General features: G+C 41.2%; 1 protein-coding gene across 1 annotated transcript; it reads right to left on the bottom strand.

The window, feature by feature from the left end:
- Positions 1-1,321: 1,321 nt before the first annotated feature.
- foxe3 (forkhead box E3) lies at positions 1,322-3,566 on the bottom strand. The gene has a single exon (XM_017717765.2). It carries the CDS (start codon positions 3,390-3,392, stop codon positions 2,154-2,156), a length of 1,239 nt encoding a protein of 412 aa, XP_017573254.1. The 5' UTR covers positions 3,393-3,566; the 3' UTR covers positions 1,322-2,153.
- Positions 3,567-16,154: the final 12,588 nt, after the last annotated feature.

The raw sequence follows: 16,154 nt of genomic DNA, 5'->3' as shown, positions 1-16,154 counted from the left end.
TGGTTCCCCAAATAACCTTTTCAATGAATGTTTTTTAGAACTATCTGTGTAAAAGAGTGTCAAATCTTTTTTAAAGTTCACAGAATTTCCAAAAAAAGGAAAGTTTCTAGGAAGAACTCAAATTAGTACAGAACTTTAGTAAAGAACTACTGTATATTATGCGGAATGTCATTAAACTCATTTACAAAACATGTTCTTTAGGGAAACGAATCAGTTCTTCTATGAATTAATGTAAAGAATTATTTTGCCACCTTCATGTTGAAGCATGTTTTTGAAGCATTGGCGTAGAGCCACCTGTGGATCAACAAAGAACCACGTTTGAAAATGAGTAAAGCGATGCGCGAGTGTGCAGAACCTTCAGAGAACCTCCACATGATGTAAAGGTTCTAGGAAGCCTGTGTCACGTCTTTAAATCTTTCTTCACCCTTACAAATCTACAAATCTCTTCTTCAGAGATGCTTTTTCCACTGTTAGAAATAAAGGTTCTGTGCAGGTACATTTTCCTTCATCAAGGTATGAACAGTGTAAGTTTTAAGGTCCTGTTGTGCACCTTAAATATCTGGAATTTTTTCCAGAGTAAAGGTGCATATTTGAACTTTTTATACCCTTAATATTTTAAAACTGAACAATATAATAAATTGGAGTAAACGCAGAGTGTGTGGAGACTTAAAACTTAAAAATATATATCGCCAAACCTCCGATCTCCATTTTTGACGTTTTTCAGTTTTTGACATAGTTTGAAAAAACCTGTCGCCCTTTATATTGTGTGTAAATTTCATGATGAATGGACTAACAGAAACAGCCCAAAATGACTTGGAAAAAACTCTGGTTCCATTGACTCACATTAAAAGGAAAGCAGGTTTTTTCCTTCTCCCGTAAAGTTACATTTTTTGGAGATACGAGGTTTTGATCCGACAACAGCGATAAAACTGCAATGGATTATGGTCCAATTATGTTCCCTACAGGTACTAAAGAGCTTCAGGACGAGTACCAGCCCAGTGACAGTTTTGTACCTTTTTCTGAGAGTGTAGGGAACCAAAAGTGGTTCTTCAGTAGCATCAAGTAAAGAACTCTCAGTGGTGACCAATGTGGCCAATGTGGTTTTACAGAGTGAAGAAGTGAAAAGTGCTGCACTGAATTTATTTGATTCAAACCTGTTCGTACGGAGCGCTGCTGGTGATGTCCTGTATAAATAAAAGTAAATCGTGGCCACACCATATAAACATGTGGGAACAAGATCCTAATGCATGGCCACAATTTAGTAAGGCATGAGAATAAGATCATCGCTTATTAAGCTGTGGTCAAAGCTTAATAATCCCATTTCCATGCCTTACTAAGTCGTGGCCACACATCAGAATCTCACTCACACTCCTTACTAAGTCGTGGCCACAACTTATTTATCTCATTCCCAATCCTTACTAAGTCGTGGCCACACATCAGAATCTCACTCACACTCCTTACTAAGTCTTGGCCACAACTTATTTATCTCATTCCCAATCCTTACTAAGTTGTGGTCATGCATTATTTTTATTTATACAAGATGATGCCATATAAATAAAAGTAAAGCGTGGCCATGCCTTAATAATTCATGGAAACAAGATCTTAATGTGTGGCCATGACTTAGTAAGACATGGGAATGAGAAAATTAAGTCATGGCTATGGCTTAGTAGGGTGTGGGAACGAGATCACGAGAACGAGAACTTGTTCCCATGGCTTATTAAGTCATAGCCACACGTTAAAATCTTGTTCCAACGCCTTACTAAGACATCACCACAACTTAATTATCTTGTTTACATGTCTTAGTAAGGGCATGCAAGGAGCACTTCTTGGAGTTCTAAGTTATGGCCATGCATTAAGATCTCGTTCCCACACCTTACTAAGTCATGATCATGACCTAATTATCTTGCTCCCACGCCTTACTAAATTGTGGCCATGACTTAATAGTTATATTCCCGTGTCTTACTAAGTCGTGGCCACGCATTATTTTTACGGGGCTCCGTCTTAACATGATTTTAATGAGACAGGTGACATCACAGCTCTTACCCAGAGTCAGTAAACAGCCACACTGTGTTGATGTGACGTGTTTTGCTGTGTGTGTAAATCAGGAACTCAGGCCAGTGATTCCCGCATCTGCGGCACTGACCGCGTCAGTCTCACATGTACCGCTCGAGCCCGCTGCCGTAGTTCCCCTGCCGCGCGTACGCGCCTCCGTATGACGTCACGGCGGGCTCGGCGTGCTTGCCGCAGTAAAGCTGCGCCGTGGCGCCGCCTGCTGGCGGCGGAGAGAAGGCGGGCGGCTGCGGCGAGACTTGCGACGCCGACACCGACACGGAGGAGACCACCGGCGCGCACGTGTACGAGAAACCGGGAGCGGAACTCCTGGCCAGCGGCGCGCTCGCGCTCGCGCTCATGCTCACGGCGTTCACGCTCTGAGGGGGCGGGAAGCTCGCGCTCTGCTGCTCAGCCGCGCTGACGCTCAAGTCCCCGCCACCGAGTCCCAGGCCGAGGCAGTGCGAGTGCGTGTGCGTGTGATGCGCGTGCACGTTGATCTCCGGCATCTGCTGGCTGATGAGGTCGTCTATGCTGAACGTCCTGGGCTGATACTGGGGGTGAGGATGAGGATGGTGATGAAGCACCTGGGAGCCGTAGCTCGGGTACAGCGCGTGGTGCGCGTGCACGGAATGATGATGATGGTGATGCGCGTGCACGGGGTGGTGATACGTGGCTGCGGCCGCGGCGGCTGCGGCGGCGGCGGCGGTGGCCGCGTACGACGCGCTCGCGTCCGCGCGCTTGAAGCGCTTGCGGCGCCGCAGGAAGCTGCCGTTGTCGAACATGTCCTCGGCCGCCGGGTCCAGCGTCCAGTAGTTCCCTTTGCCGGGCCTGCCGGGCTCGCGCGGGATCTTCACGAAGCAGTCGTTGAGCGTGAGGTTGTGGCGGATGGAGTTCTGCCACTTCTTGGAGTTCTCGCGGTAGAACGGGAACCTCTCGGTGATGAAGCGGTAGATGCCGCCCAGCGTGAGTCGGCGCTCGGGCGCGTGCGCGATGGCCATGGCGATCAGCGCGATGTACGAGTACGGAGGTTTGCCGCGCTGCACGGGACGTTTGCGGCGGCGCCCCCCAGCGGTGGGCGCGAGAGAGACGCGGTCCTCCTCTGTGGTCTGCTGCTGGCCGTTCTGACCAGCCTGGCTCTCTCTCTGACCGTCCGGTTCTCCTTCCTCCGCGCCTGGGCTGACGGGCTTGACCCCCGGCTCCTCGTGAATGAGGATGAGGGAGGGCGGGGCTAGCGGAGAGCCCAATCCGGCGCTGGGACTCGCAGCCTCGGCCGGAGAGAGCTGCGCCTCCGCGGTCATGCTGCACGGTCCGGAGAAGAACGAGAAACTCGCCAGATTCATAAACAAAAGTGGATGTTTGAACTTTTCCGCGTACAGATGTCACGTATCAGCGAGACTCAGCTAGAGTGGTGTGAAAAGGCAGCACGTGAGCGAGGGAGGCGGTGGATGCTCTCATGGAGGTGTGTGTGTGTGTGTGTGTGTTGTCTATGTGTATGTGTGTGTTGTCTCGCCAGGTGTGTCTTTATAAGCTGGACAGAGTGACGACACGAGCTATGACGATGGAGCTGGAGGGGTTATCTCCACTGATAACGTGAGTAGAGGAGGTGCTATGGAGGGGCGCTGGGGGGGCTAGAGTGGCAGAGAAGCGCAAAACGGTGCCATCAGTAGACCTGCAGTGGAACTCAACTCCTGTCAGCATAGAAAGTGAAGTTGAGCTCCGTTCTCCTCCTTTTGACATCAAATCAAGCCAAATCTCCAAAGTGAGAGGAGTGAGTAACAGTAAAGCTGAACAGGAACGGAACCAGCACAGCAGAATGAAGTGAACCCTCTATTGCACGGCGTTGCCTCAGGGCAACAAACCTCTCATTTTCCAATAACATTATACACATTTAAAGACAAAACCAGGGTTAACAGCAAAAGATCTTGAGTAAGTCACTAAAAGGCATGTAGGTGAAAAAAAAGTTTTCGTTATGAGAATCTGCAGAAATAGGTTTGTTGCCTTGAAGCAACATTGAGCGGCAGTGGAAAATCAAGACCAGGTCTCACCACTTCAGGGAACGTGGTTCTAGGTAATTTCTTCCCATAATTCCACAATGTTGCCTCAAGTCAACATACTCCTTTAAAAATGTTTACAAATTCAGTAATCACCTTGATTATTAATAATCATATTTTAGAGCCACTCAGTTTTGTTTTTTAAACTGCTCTCATAATATGTGCAGTAGAGGGTTAAACCCCAAAAAACAGCATGAGGGGCTAAATATGTAGGACTGGAACGGAACTGAGGGCAAGGAAGCTTTATGTCCCATAAATGCAGCTCCATCATCTCTGTGTAAGTACTGCTAATGTAATCTTATGTCATTAATAGCTGTTATTAATGACAGTTAAGTGGTTATTAATCATTACACTGTAATGCTTCATCAGTTCAACCTAAAAATACGTAACACAGTGAAAGGCAACTGAACTGGATTTATTCAAAAACTTGTCCAAAAATGACTCCGACTGAAAGAATATCGTTAATGCAAAGTGTTTATTTAGGTTGAATAAAATATTCATTTGCATTTGGTCAGTGATAAAATTTAGACTCAAAACCAGAAAGTGCATTAATCTAGTATCATATCTCAGACTGTCGTGCGCTATGATTGGAAGATTAGGCCTAGACTCAAGACACACATTTGCTTTTTACCAACACAAAAATATAAATAACATCTAACATTAATCATTACCATCAAGCAAGTTTTGTGTCCTTAATATTTGCTAATAGTGGCATTTTATCCATCGTTATTAATCAGTAGCATAAATAAAACTCATCAATAGTTCTATGAATGAAGTTTACTCTGCCCTTAATTACTGTTATGATGATCATTAATGATCCCTATTAATGAAATTTGGTCATTAACACCTACTACAAATAATGTTTTTATCTGTCTTTAATATTAGTTGTTGATTGCATTTTCTCGATCGCTAATAATTGCTATTGATAAAGTTTTTTCATTAATTACTAATATAGATGACATTTTTTCTGTTGTTAATAATTAGTATTAAGTACGATTTTGTCCTTAAAAAGGACATAAATGGTTGTACAACTGTAAAATTTTTATTAGTGATTATTATTAATGGTTTATCAATGATTAATGACCAGTAATGAAGTTTGGTCGTTAATAACTAGTGTGAATGACATTCTATCGTTAATAATTAGTATTAACTAAGTTTTGCTTGTCCTGAAAATTGTTAATGATTGTTATTAGTGGTTTATCAATGATTAATGATCACTAATGACGTTTGGTCAATAATAACTATCCCAAATGGCATTTTGTGTGTCAGTAATGATTAACATGAACATGTCATTAAAACTTAGAGTGAATAAAATGTTATATTTGGTCATTCGCGTGATTGAAGTTATATTTGTTATTAATACCTCACAGTCTAAATAAATAGCTGTTTATTAATAATTAGAATTCATTCTGTTCTGCTGGTCATTTGGGTCAACAGGCATTACTGATATGATATCAGGACATATTATACATTAAAGTCTTAGTCTTCACTGTGATTCTCTGCTTTGTGTCCAGAGCGAATGTTTAAGCCGGTGGAATATACGTCTTAAGTGAGACGTGAGCTTTGGACAAGCCGGAGTGTCCAGAGCTCGGGGCCGTAAAGTCCACACCTCTGACCAAGAGTGGCCAAAATGGTAGGATTAAGAGGAGGAAGGGGACGGTGCTGCCGGCCAATGCACAGCACAAATGGGACAAGATCTACTTAAAATGAACAGATAAGAAAACGAGTGCAGGTAAACAACCGTTGAAAGAAAGGCTCGGCCTCAGAGAAGCAGTTGGAGATTAACGAAGGTGTGGAGGTGAAGAAACAACAAGCGTTCTCATAAACACGGCGAGAAACAGCAGCCTTACGTCGCTGGTCATTCCGTCTTTCATCACTTTCTCTCTCTCCCCCTCTCGCCCTCTTGCTTTCTCTCGTAGTTTGCTCTGGCTGCAGCTGTGGATCTAGGCTAGAAACAACACCCAGAGAGGTTGTAACCGACTGTCAAACCCGACTTTCAATCCGCCAATTGAAAAATAAAAACAACCTTCTGAAAACAGCAATTGAGCTGTCAAAGCTTTACGGGCAGAAAAGTAAATAGTGTCAATTCTTTTTTTTTTTCTTTTTTTTAGGGTAGAAGTTGGCAGAAGAGTTAGTGAGCAGGTCTACTACCATTTATCCTATACCTGTTTATTAACAGCATTATACACAGGGTATAACATAGGGTGTAATAGGTGTGCATAAGGCCAAAAAAAGAGAATATTGAACTGAATAAATTTGCTGAGATGGGAAAAAAAAATAAACATCATCGCAACTTTTTTAGGCGTGAACAGTAAACAAATATAGTCAGGCTGAGAGCTTTACAGTCGAACAAAAAAGTTTGGATGCCCCTGATCTACGTGACAATAAGGCAGCATCCTCTACAAAAATCACCCACTTTCATGCAGTTACTGTTCGTTTTAGTGTACCATATCGGGGAAAACGTAAAATATAAGAAGTGGCCTGTGCAAAAGTAATGGCACATCTTACAGTCTGTGTTTTATTTCTCTTTCAGTACATCAGTGCAGTAAACCGCTGTATCAGAAGAAAACTGTATTTCCAGAATGGTAACTTTTCACCAGAAGGAAAAAACACACTGCACTTTTAATGTAAGTCAATGGAACCAGACTTTTTTTTTTAAAGTAATCTTGGGCTGTTTCTTTAGGTCCATCCATCATGGAATTTACACACAGTGTAAAGGCCTTTTCAAACTACGGAAAAATCGGAAAAATGACAAAAATGGAGATACAAGGTTTTCTTCCAACAGCAGCGAAATGCCGTATTTAACCATATAATTAAGTAAAACTTAATGTGACGGGGTGTTCAAATGTTTGCATGCATGCATAACAGAATAAATATATTACGGGCAACTGTGAGCTGGCAGAAGAGATTGAGAAAGAGACAGAGAGACAGAGAGCGAGGGATGGGGGTGGGCGGGAGGGGAGGTGCAGACAAGCAGTGTTCAAAGCAAAGGTTAAACCAACAGGATTCAATGGCTTGCCTCTCTGACTGGCTGTTATGAAAGAAACAGTGCGATGAATCAAACTGAAGTCATAAACCATAACAGCCTCCACCCTCGGACCAGCCTGCCCCGCTCAAAGCCCCCTGGCGCCCCCCCCACCCCCCGCTGCCCCCAGCCCAGACACGTTAAGTCCAGCTAGCCACTCACGGCGGCTGGCTAACAGTTTCAGACAGGCGTGGGATTTGGGGGGGGTATCCAAGCAGGATCTGCCCCGTGTGCTGCCAGGTCAGGCGGGACAAACAGAGGCTACAGCCAGGAAACAGCACCCCCCAAACCCCCCCAGTCCACCAGCCCCAGGGCCTATGGACCCCTGGTAATCCCTGTAATATTACCCCCACCTCCCTCTAGCACACACACACACACACACACACACACACACACACACGGATATACTCTTGACTTCAGGACACTACAGTAAACACCAGTGGACAAAGTTTCAACAGGAACTTGTTGTTATTGTCACAGTGGCTGCTGTATAGATGCCCAGCTGTAGGGTTTATTACCATAACTGAAAAGCCTTTAAGATGAGTCCACATTACACCGGACAGGTTCTATTAAAAGCAAATATATTAAAAATTAAATAAAGGGCACAGATTCTACCTTTTTCTGACAGCGTAGACTTAAACAGGTTGTCTTTGTTACTGTGGTATTAGGATATGTAAATAAGCTCTGTGTTGATTGGCTGTCCTGTATTGCTCCTCATTTGAAAAGCAGGCCATGGTAAAACATTCCTTATAACTTAAATGGCCTGGTTTAATCTACTGTAGGCTCTATATGTGGTGCTAAATAATAAAATGGTTTATGACATCAGCAAAACAACACATTTAATAGGTTATTTCTGCAGCTTTGGACTGTTTTCCATGATATAAGCCCTTTAATCCACATCTTCTTCTCGCAAAACAACCGTGAAATCCAAATTGACCTTGTTAGTTCTAGTCCCTGGTCATATTAAGCATCATTTATCACTTAAAAAACAAAATTCTTTCATCAAAGTCTATGACTTCTGCTTATGTCTACCCGTCATCTACAGAAATGCTCAGCTAGCTCAGATACCCTCACTGAAACTGTGTTAATGGAGATATTAGCCTATAGTTTTGGTTTAGAGCTGTTACAGCATAACGTATTGCTGATACTGACTGGTAAGTCTTTTCAATGTCTAACTGCTATAATATTATAATATGATGACAACATTGTAATAGCATTATAACAAGAGACGGTTTTTAATCAGTGACACTGAAGCAACACTACTGACATTAATGAATCCACTCTTGCCCCTGACCCACCTTTTCAACAAATATATCAACATCATTTGAAAAAGAATGGACCAAAAATGACCCAAAAAAAGTTCCATTGACTTACATTAAAAGTAAAGTATGATTTTTTTTCCTTCTCCTGTAAAGTTGCGATTTTGGAGATTCACGTTTTTTTTCTGACAGCAGCAATTTGGATAATAAAGGTGATAAAATGATAACAGGGTTTGTTCCAATCTGAGAGCTTTTTGTAAGTTTAAATAGGTAACTCAGCTGATGATTTTCAAACCCACAAAAATGCCTTAAATTTCATGTTGTATGTGCAAAATATGGCTATGAAGGGACAAAAAATTAAGTTTTTTTAATTTTAAGGTTAATTAAGGTCATTTTGGTTTGGTCCTGTAAAATGAAGACTTCACAAATACGGACAACAAGAATTAAAGCGGTAACTTATTATTATAAGTGAAGTGTATGCACTTCAAAGGTGTCGAAGGTTTTTAAACCATTTGGACTGCAGGTCGATATATAAGTACAGATGATTCTAATACTAATAACAATGTTAATCCTGCACAACTACAACTCCACAGGTTTCAAATCATTTGTAGGAAGAAAAAAAAAAAACAGTTACAACCAGAATAATGATCAGAGCTGTAGATGATTCTGAAATAATGGGGGGGAAAACTGTATGACATCAAGAATTGAGTTATAATAAAATAAAAATACAAATAAATATCTAGAATTTTTCACATTTTAAAAAGCGATTCAGTTTTTTCTCATCGGATAACTTTTTGTTCCCCAAATACTTGAAAAAAAATGAAAAAAATCTAAAATACTCGTTTATTATTTCAGTATATCTTCGTTATACATTTTTATTTTGTATAAAGTAACAAAATATTAAAATGACAGTACTGTGCATCAGTGTTGCAGACCAGTATGATTACTTTGTCCAGTTTTATGTCTTTTTCTATAATGGTCTTTCTCTATATCTGCAGATAGAAGAAAGAGAGAAAGAGGTGATGGCAAGGGCAAGAGAGAGAGAGAGAGAGAGAGAGAGAGAGAGAGTTGCTGAGCACACACTTGGTATCCACTCATTCGCACACTGGCTCCAGGCATGTTTTTGGGGGAGGGGGGGTGCATGAGAAAAAGAGAGAGAGAATGAAAGAGCGAGAGTGAGAGAGAGAGAGGGCGAGCGAGATCGCTGCCCCTTTTCTTGCCCAAACTCATCAAGTACGGGCCAGGGACCCTGAAAACCGGGGGATTAGCGGCTAGTGGAGCTCAGATCAGCCCAGCGCTGTTCTGCCCCGCACGCTACACTGCCTCAATAAAGCAGCCCAACATGGTTCTCACACACACACACACACACAAAACCATTTACCAGAACTCTCTGTCAACCACACTCACTCACACACACATTTACCAGAACCATTTCATAAGCAAACAAACCTCAAATGTCAGAGACCACCATTCATTTAAGTACGTTTCTGAGGAGGTTAGATAAAGAATAAAGAAGCCTAAAACAGAAGTTTCTGAAACTGGAGTTCAAAAACTGATTAAAAGCTACAAAGAAAATGTGACTCCTAACAACCACCTGGAAGACCTGGTAGTTGGCAAAACTGCCCCCATCAGATAAACAGCACTTAAAGCTTTCCTATTTGAGAGAGAGGAGAACATCAAGCTGCTTCAGATCTGAAAACAACCACAGGTCTTTCTGTCCATCCTTCCACTGTGAGAAGACCACTCAGCGCTGTGGGTCTGAAAGGATGTGCAGCTGATCAAGAAGAACCTCACTGAGAAAAGGAGACGGATACATCAAACAAAGAAGCTGAACGATGGACTGACCACCCCAGAGTCCAGACCTCAGCACCACTGAATGGGTTTGATTAGTTCAGAAGATCATCAACCAGCTTCTAAGACTGAACTTTGGAGGTGTGTCTGCAGATTCTTTGAAGAACTGAAAGTAAGTCTCCTGAAAAGAATAGAAGAATGAAGACGAGTGGACACAATAAACACTGAAACATTTGATGTTATATTTACTTGTAGGGGCTTCTGTGTAATACTCTGTTATAATAAATGTATATTTATAAGTAATAACAATATAATATATTCACAACTCATCATTTTAAAGTTTAATCCACAATATTTCTTTGTCAAGAATCGTTTCTTAGTGAGAGTGTGTCTCTAAGCTCCGATGAAGGTCATGAGTAAATCAGCCTTGTGGCCTATGGACACAAAGAATGACCTGACAACTGCAGAATACTCAAACATCAGCACTTTTCAGCCCTCTAGTCACCTTCTATTCTCTCACGAGAACTGCCCTTACCCCTCTGGGCTCCAGTGGTGGACAGTAATTAAGTAATTGTAATTAGTTTCTGTACTTAAGTACTTTTTCATGTACCTGTACTTTTACTGAAGTTTCTCCGTTCTGGGCGACTTTTTCCTTTCACTCTACTACATTTCAGAGTCTAATATCCGACTTTTTCCTCCTACATTCTGAGAAATCTGTCGTTCCTTTTGGTTTCTGTGTGTAGAAAAACGTAACATGTCAAAACGAAAGAAGCGCAAAGCCAGAGCACCAATCAGGGCCCAGCGGTCACTTTGTTTAGAGCTGGTTTTGACCTGTTGGTCAGTTTCCTGATGGAAACTGTTTACCTTCAGTGTTTTGTGCGTCTGATCATTTTAATAGACGTCAGCGTCACTAATTAATGACGTTCTATTAAAAGACTGGTTTACCAAGAGAGACGCTGGAGGACTTTCACCTGAAATGAGTTCATGAAGCCAGTCTGGTTATAAAAATTATAACAGGACATCAGAGCCAGAATTACTCTTTTAGTACTTTTACTTTATACTTAAGTACATTTGAAGGGAAATACTTTAGTACTTTGTGGAGGTCTAAAGGGAGGAACTTCTACTTTTACTGGAGGAATATTTTACTTTGGGTATCTCTGATTTAGCTCAAGTACATCATTTGTGTACTTTGTCTATCACTACTGGGCTCTGAGGTTATTTTCTCAATTTGTCCATATCTTCTTAAACTCTCCTTTAACGGCTCTTCATAAAACATGATCTTCATATGTTTCATATCAAAAAGCTCCATTATCTTCATCACTACTTTCCAAAACTACTACAGCAGCTTCAGCAGCTCTAAACTCTCTGCATGCCAATTCACATCTGTTTTTGATGTGAACTGAAGGAAGAAAGGAGGGTTTCTGGCATGACGGTCAGTCCTTAGTGATTTCCTGAGTGTCCATTGGTCAGTTTCACACAAAATGTAGACGGACATACAAATCCACCAGTTCACACGGTGAGAGGCAAATGACGTGTATCTCAGCCCCTCTTCATAGGCTCATAACTCCAGATGTGAGTCTCGTACGATCTTGTGATGAGATGGAATGGAAAAGGCCACTCTACAGATTCAGGAAATGTTTGTACTGCATTTCTGCACTGTGTTATCACAAAGATATGAAACATAGAGTTTATGTACCCCGTAGGCTCAATATCATAAACGTTAACTTGTATTATTACTGTTTTTAACTATTCAACATGGGTAACTTTTTAGATAACAATATATCATACAGTGTCAGAAACCAACTAAGCAGGTCTAGGAGAAACAACAGACTACTGAACAAGACATGGAGTGTGTGCCTATAGGCTTCCATTACTTGTTAGCTACAATAGCTTCACAGCTCCAATATGAAACAAAAGAAGCAAGTTTCAGGCACCAAACATATCTTGATCTACTTCATTTGGATTTAATAGGGAATTTGTAAATTTGATTATCAGTTGAATCATCACTTTAAGTGGCAATGGCAGTTCTTATTTATTTGAGCAGTGCTTTGAGTTCATATTCTACACATAGTTGTGTCAAATCCAACCCAGACAGCAAGGTGTCATTGTTACAATGCTGAATTGTGATCTGAAGGGTAGATTCATGCTCAATGTTGAAACACCAACACTGCCAAAGTTGGGCATTTTCTATCTCAGAGCGACACAAAGAAACTTCTTCATGCATTTGTTACAAGCAGAGTTGATCACTGTAATGATCTTCTTACTGGACTTCCCAAAGAAACAGTACATCCCTTACAACTCGTACAAAATACATCAGCACCGATCCTAACAAACACAAAACAGAGAGATCACATCACTCCTGTTTTAAATGATATGCACTGGCTGCCTGTATCATTCAGGATAGATTTTAATGCTCTGCTACTAGTTTTTAAGGCTCTAAATGATCTTAAAGCACCGCTTACATCACAGCATGTCTGTCTGTCAGATTCTGACCTCCTGCAAAAACTGTAAAATACAGAAATCATGGAGAAACTCATTCAGTTATTCAGCTTCTAAACTGTGGAGCTCAGTTCACCTTTTATTAGACAGTCAAGCTCAGAGCTCACTTTTAAGAAGCAGATAAAAATGCCTCTTTAACTCAGCATTTCATTAAAACTCTACATCTCGTGGTATTTATCTTTTAGTTTGATCTGTGTAATTTTCTTATATGACTCTAAATTAATATTTATAATTTCTTGCATTGCTGTTACAAGAAATTATTATGTTGTAAAGCACTTTAAGCTGCCACCATCATGAAAAGTGCTATATAAATAAAATTTGTTATTATTAGTTGTAGTAGTAGTAAAAGCAACCATTAAACATCACTGACTCAGTGTTGATATTTGAGTGTTGTTCAGTGTTTAAAAGGTGTAGTAATCAAGCTAAAGGAAAACTAGAAACTTATCGTCCTCTCAAGGTTTCTTCCTCTTTAGGGAGTTTTTCCTTGCCACCGTCACGGCTGGCTTGCTCATTTTCTTTTCTTTTCTTTTCTTTTCTTTTCTTTTCTTTTCTTTCTATAATGCTGATTGTTCTGTAAAGCTGCTTTGTGACAACACCTGTTGTAAAAAGTGCTATATAAATACATTTTGCTCTGCTTTTTTGCTTTGTTACCCCCTTTTACCCTGTTCTTCAATGGTCAGGACCCCCATGGACCCTCACAGAGCAGATACTTATATTTGGGTGGTGGGTCATTCTCAGCACTGACGTGGTGGTGGTGTGTTGGTGTGTGTTGCACTGGTCTGAGTGGATCAGACACAGCAGTGCTGCTGGAGTTTTTAAACACCTCAGTGTCGCTGCTGGACTGAGAACAGTCCACCAACCAAAAACATCCAGCCAACAGCGTCCTGTGACCACTGATGAAGGACTAGAGGATGACCAACACAAACTGCAGCAGCAGATGAGCTGTTGTCTCTGACTTTACATCTACAAGGTGGACTGACAGGGTAGGAGTGTCTAATAGAGTGGACAGTGAGTGGACACAGTGCTTAAAAACTCCAGTAGCACTGCTGTGTCTGATCAGACAGCTTACCAGCACAGTTTTGCAGGAGGGGAATACCTATATCTCTTACTATACTTAAGTATTATTGTGTAAGATTTGTACTTCTACTAGAGTATTGTAGAACTTTCACTTAATTACAGAACATATATATATATATATATATATATATATATATATATATATGTACACTTTTTACTGCATTTAGACCTTCAAAGTTCTTTATGTCTCTTGCTAATCAGTTGAGTTCTTGAGAATAAGAATTTACTGTTGATATTAAATTTACTATTGTTATTTAATCTTATAATAAAACAAATATCTGTAATACTTTATTTAGATGCTTCCCTATATATGCTATACAGATACTTAAATCATTGAGTATTTCTGGTGATACTCATGCAAAGGGTTCTTTGAGTGTTCAGGATTCAACATAGATCCATTTCTTTACTAAAGAACCCGTGAAGAACGATCTTTTTTAAGAGTGTATCTGTAAAGCACGTTGGGTATAAAAAGAGTTCTTGTCCAAGCTGCAGAGAGGGGTGTGAAGAGTTTTGAAAAAGTGATCTTTATGAAGAAAAATGCTTGTGAGCAACTAGGTGATTTAATCTGGACTGCGTTTAAGATCTCTACTGCACTGATGCTATGGGTGAATATATTAAAGGTGGGGCTTTTAGGTGTTCTAATCTCACTCCTTTGGCATTTAGGAGTGCGGAGGAGCGTGTTCGTCCTCTAGGCTGTGGGATAGACCTGGACGTGTGCTTTGTTTGAGGAGATTCCTGCAGGGTTATGTGGCTCAGACGGCTGGCTGAGTAAGCGCGTGTGGCTGGACAGTATGTGCGGACGGTGAAGTGCTGGCCCAGAGGCTATTAGAGGGCTAATAAAAAATTTAGGCCTGGGGGTGACCATCTTCTCTAGTGCACTTGACCGCTTGAGAAAGAGGTTTTCCACTTTTTTTTAGCTACATTAGATTCACAGCTCTGGTGCAGCTAAGGAACTTCAGATGCCAAACATTTGGGGTTGGGAGATGATTGTGTTCCAATGAACTTCCACTTTAAGCCAGGCTCAACCTGTTTCTTCAGACCAACTAGTGGCCATTTCATCGGCGGAAGAGAAATCGACTTAAATGTTTTTGATTAATATAGTCATATAAAATATTTTCCCTGTAGATATATTATCAGATTAACTGGGACATTGTTGGCTCTCTTTGTGTCCAATGCTGTGACTTGGTGGGTGAAAGGGGAGGTGTGAGAACCCCCTGCCATGAAGAAAAATTCACACCTCTCTACAAAGATGGCCTTGATAATTTGATAAAATGGACAACACAACTGCAGCTTTCCTCAAATCAATCAATCCTGTATATCTGACACAATAAAAACACCATTTCAATACATCACTTTCATAAATGACCTGTGGTTGACTTGCTTGCTCACCTATGAACATGAAATTGCAATTCCTTGCAGTTTTGTTCATCAAATAGATTTCCATTGGAATACATTCCATTCACCACTTAACATTCCAGGCTTGGTAAGACTAAGGCTGTGCAAGCACAGGAGGCTAATGGTTCTGAATTCACTGTGTTGGATCTCTCTCTTTGCAGCTTGTGGCCTTTTTTATGGAAATTAATAAACCATATCAAACGGGCCAGTTTCTTGTTCAATATCTGGGCCAGTTTCTTGCTTGTTATAGTGTAACAGAATCTTGCAATGAGAATAAAATACAGATTTATGCTCCTACATATTTCAGAACGCCACATCGGTCATTACTTAGAAAAGTTGGCTCACTCAATCTTACTGGCAAGCTTAGCAAGTGACCTCCATTGACATTTTTGTTCCCACTCAAACGATATAAACCGAATGTCCTCCCATCAAATCAGCACCAGATATTTTCATGATCATATGAAATGGTCATATTTTATGTTATGTCATTATTAGGTTCTACCTAATAAGCAACATAAGCAGCTGCTAAGGGCCTCACAGGCCCCTTACTACGTCTGGGTTATTACTATGTCATCATGTGGACTAAGATACTTAAGTGTAAGGAAAATAAGATCTAGCGAGGCGTCCGAGTGGTGCAGTAAGCCGCCAGGCCAGACGTCAGACAGTACACATTATCCACAGTACACCTTTAGTCAGTTAGAAATGTATGTAATCTAGAGCTTGTGGTTGTCACTGTCATCAGTTAGCCTCTGATTTTACAGTGCATCCTCTAGGCCCTAATAAATCCTGCTCCCCCAAAAGCCCAGAGCCAGACCTGACCCTCGGAGAGTTTTATGTTTTTGGTTTGCCGTGTGTGGTGAAGTCCAACTCTACTCTTACCCAATTTGCTCAATGCATTGCAGCAGCCACACACATTTGCATGAAGTTGAAATTTGCTGAACCACACAAAGTGTCAGAGTTCTCTGTTCAAATAAACAGCACATTGTAAGACAAAGTTACAAGTGG

Source organism: Pygocentrus nattereri, chromosome 28 (genome assembly GCF_015220715.1).
Source record: "Pygocentrus nattereri isolate fPygNat1 chromosome 28, fPygNat1.pri, whole genome shotgun sequence".
Classification (NCBI taxonomy): Eukaryota; Metazoa; Chordata; class Actinopteri; order Characiformes; family Serrasalmidae; genus Pygocentrus; species Pygocentrus nattereri.
The sequence above is the reverse complement of the archived record's forward strand: the minus strand, read 5'-3'. Positions and strand labels throughout refer to the sequence as shown.

Bases quoted from the DNA above. Each gene is read 5' to 3' on its own strand.
- foxe3 (XM_017717765.2), bottom strand. From the start codon at position 3,392: ATGAATCTGGCGAGTTTCTCGTTCTTCTCCGGACCGTGCAGCATGACC.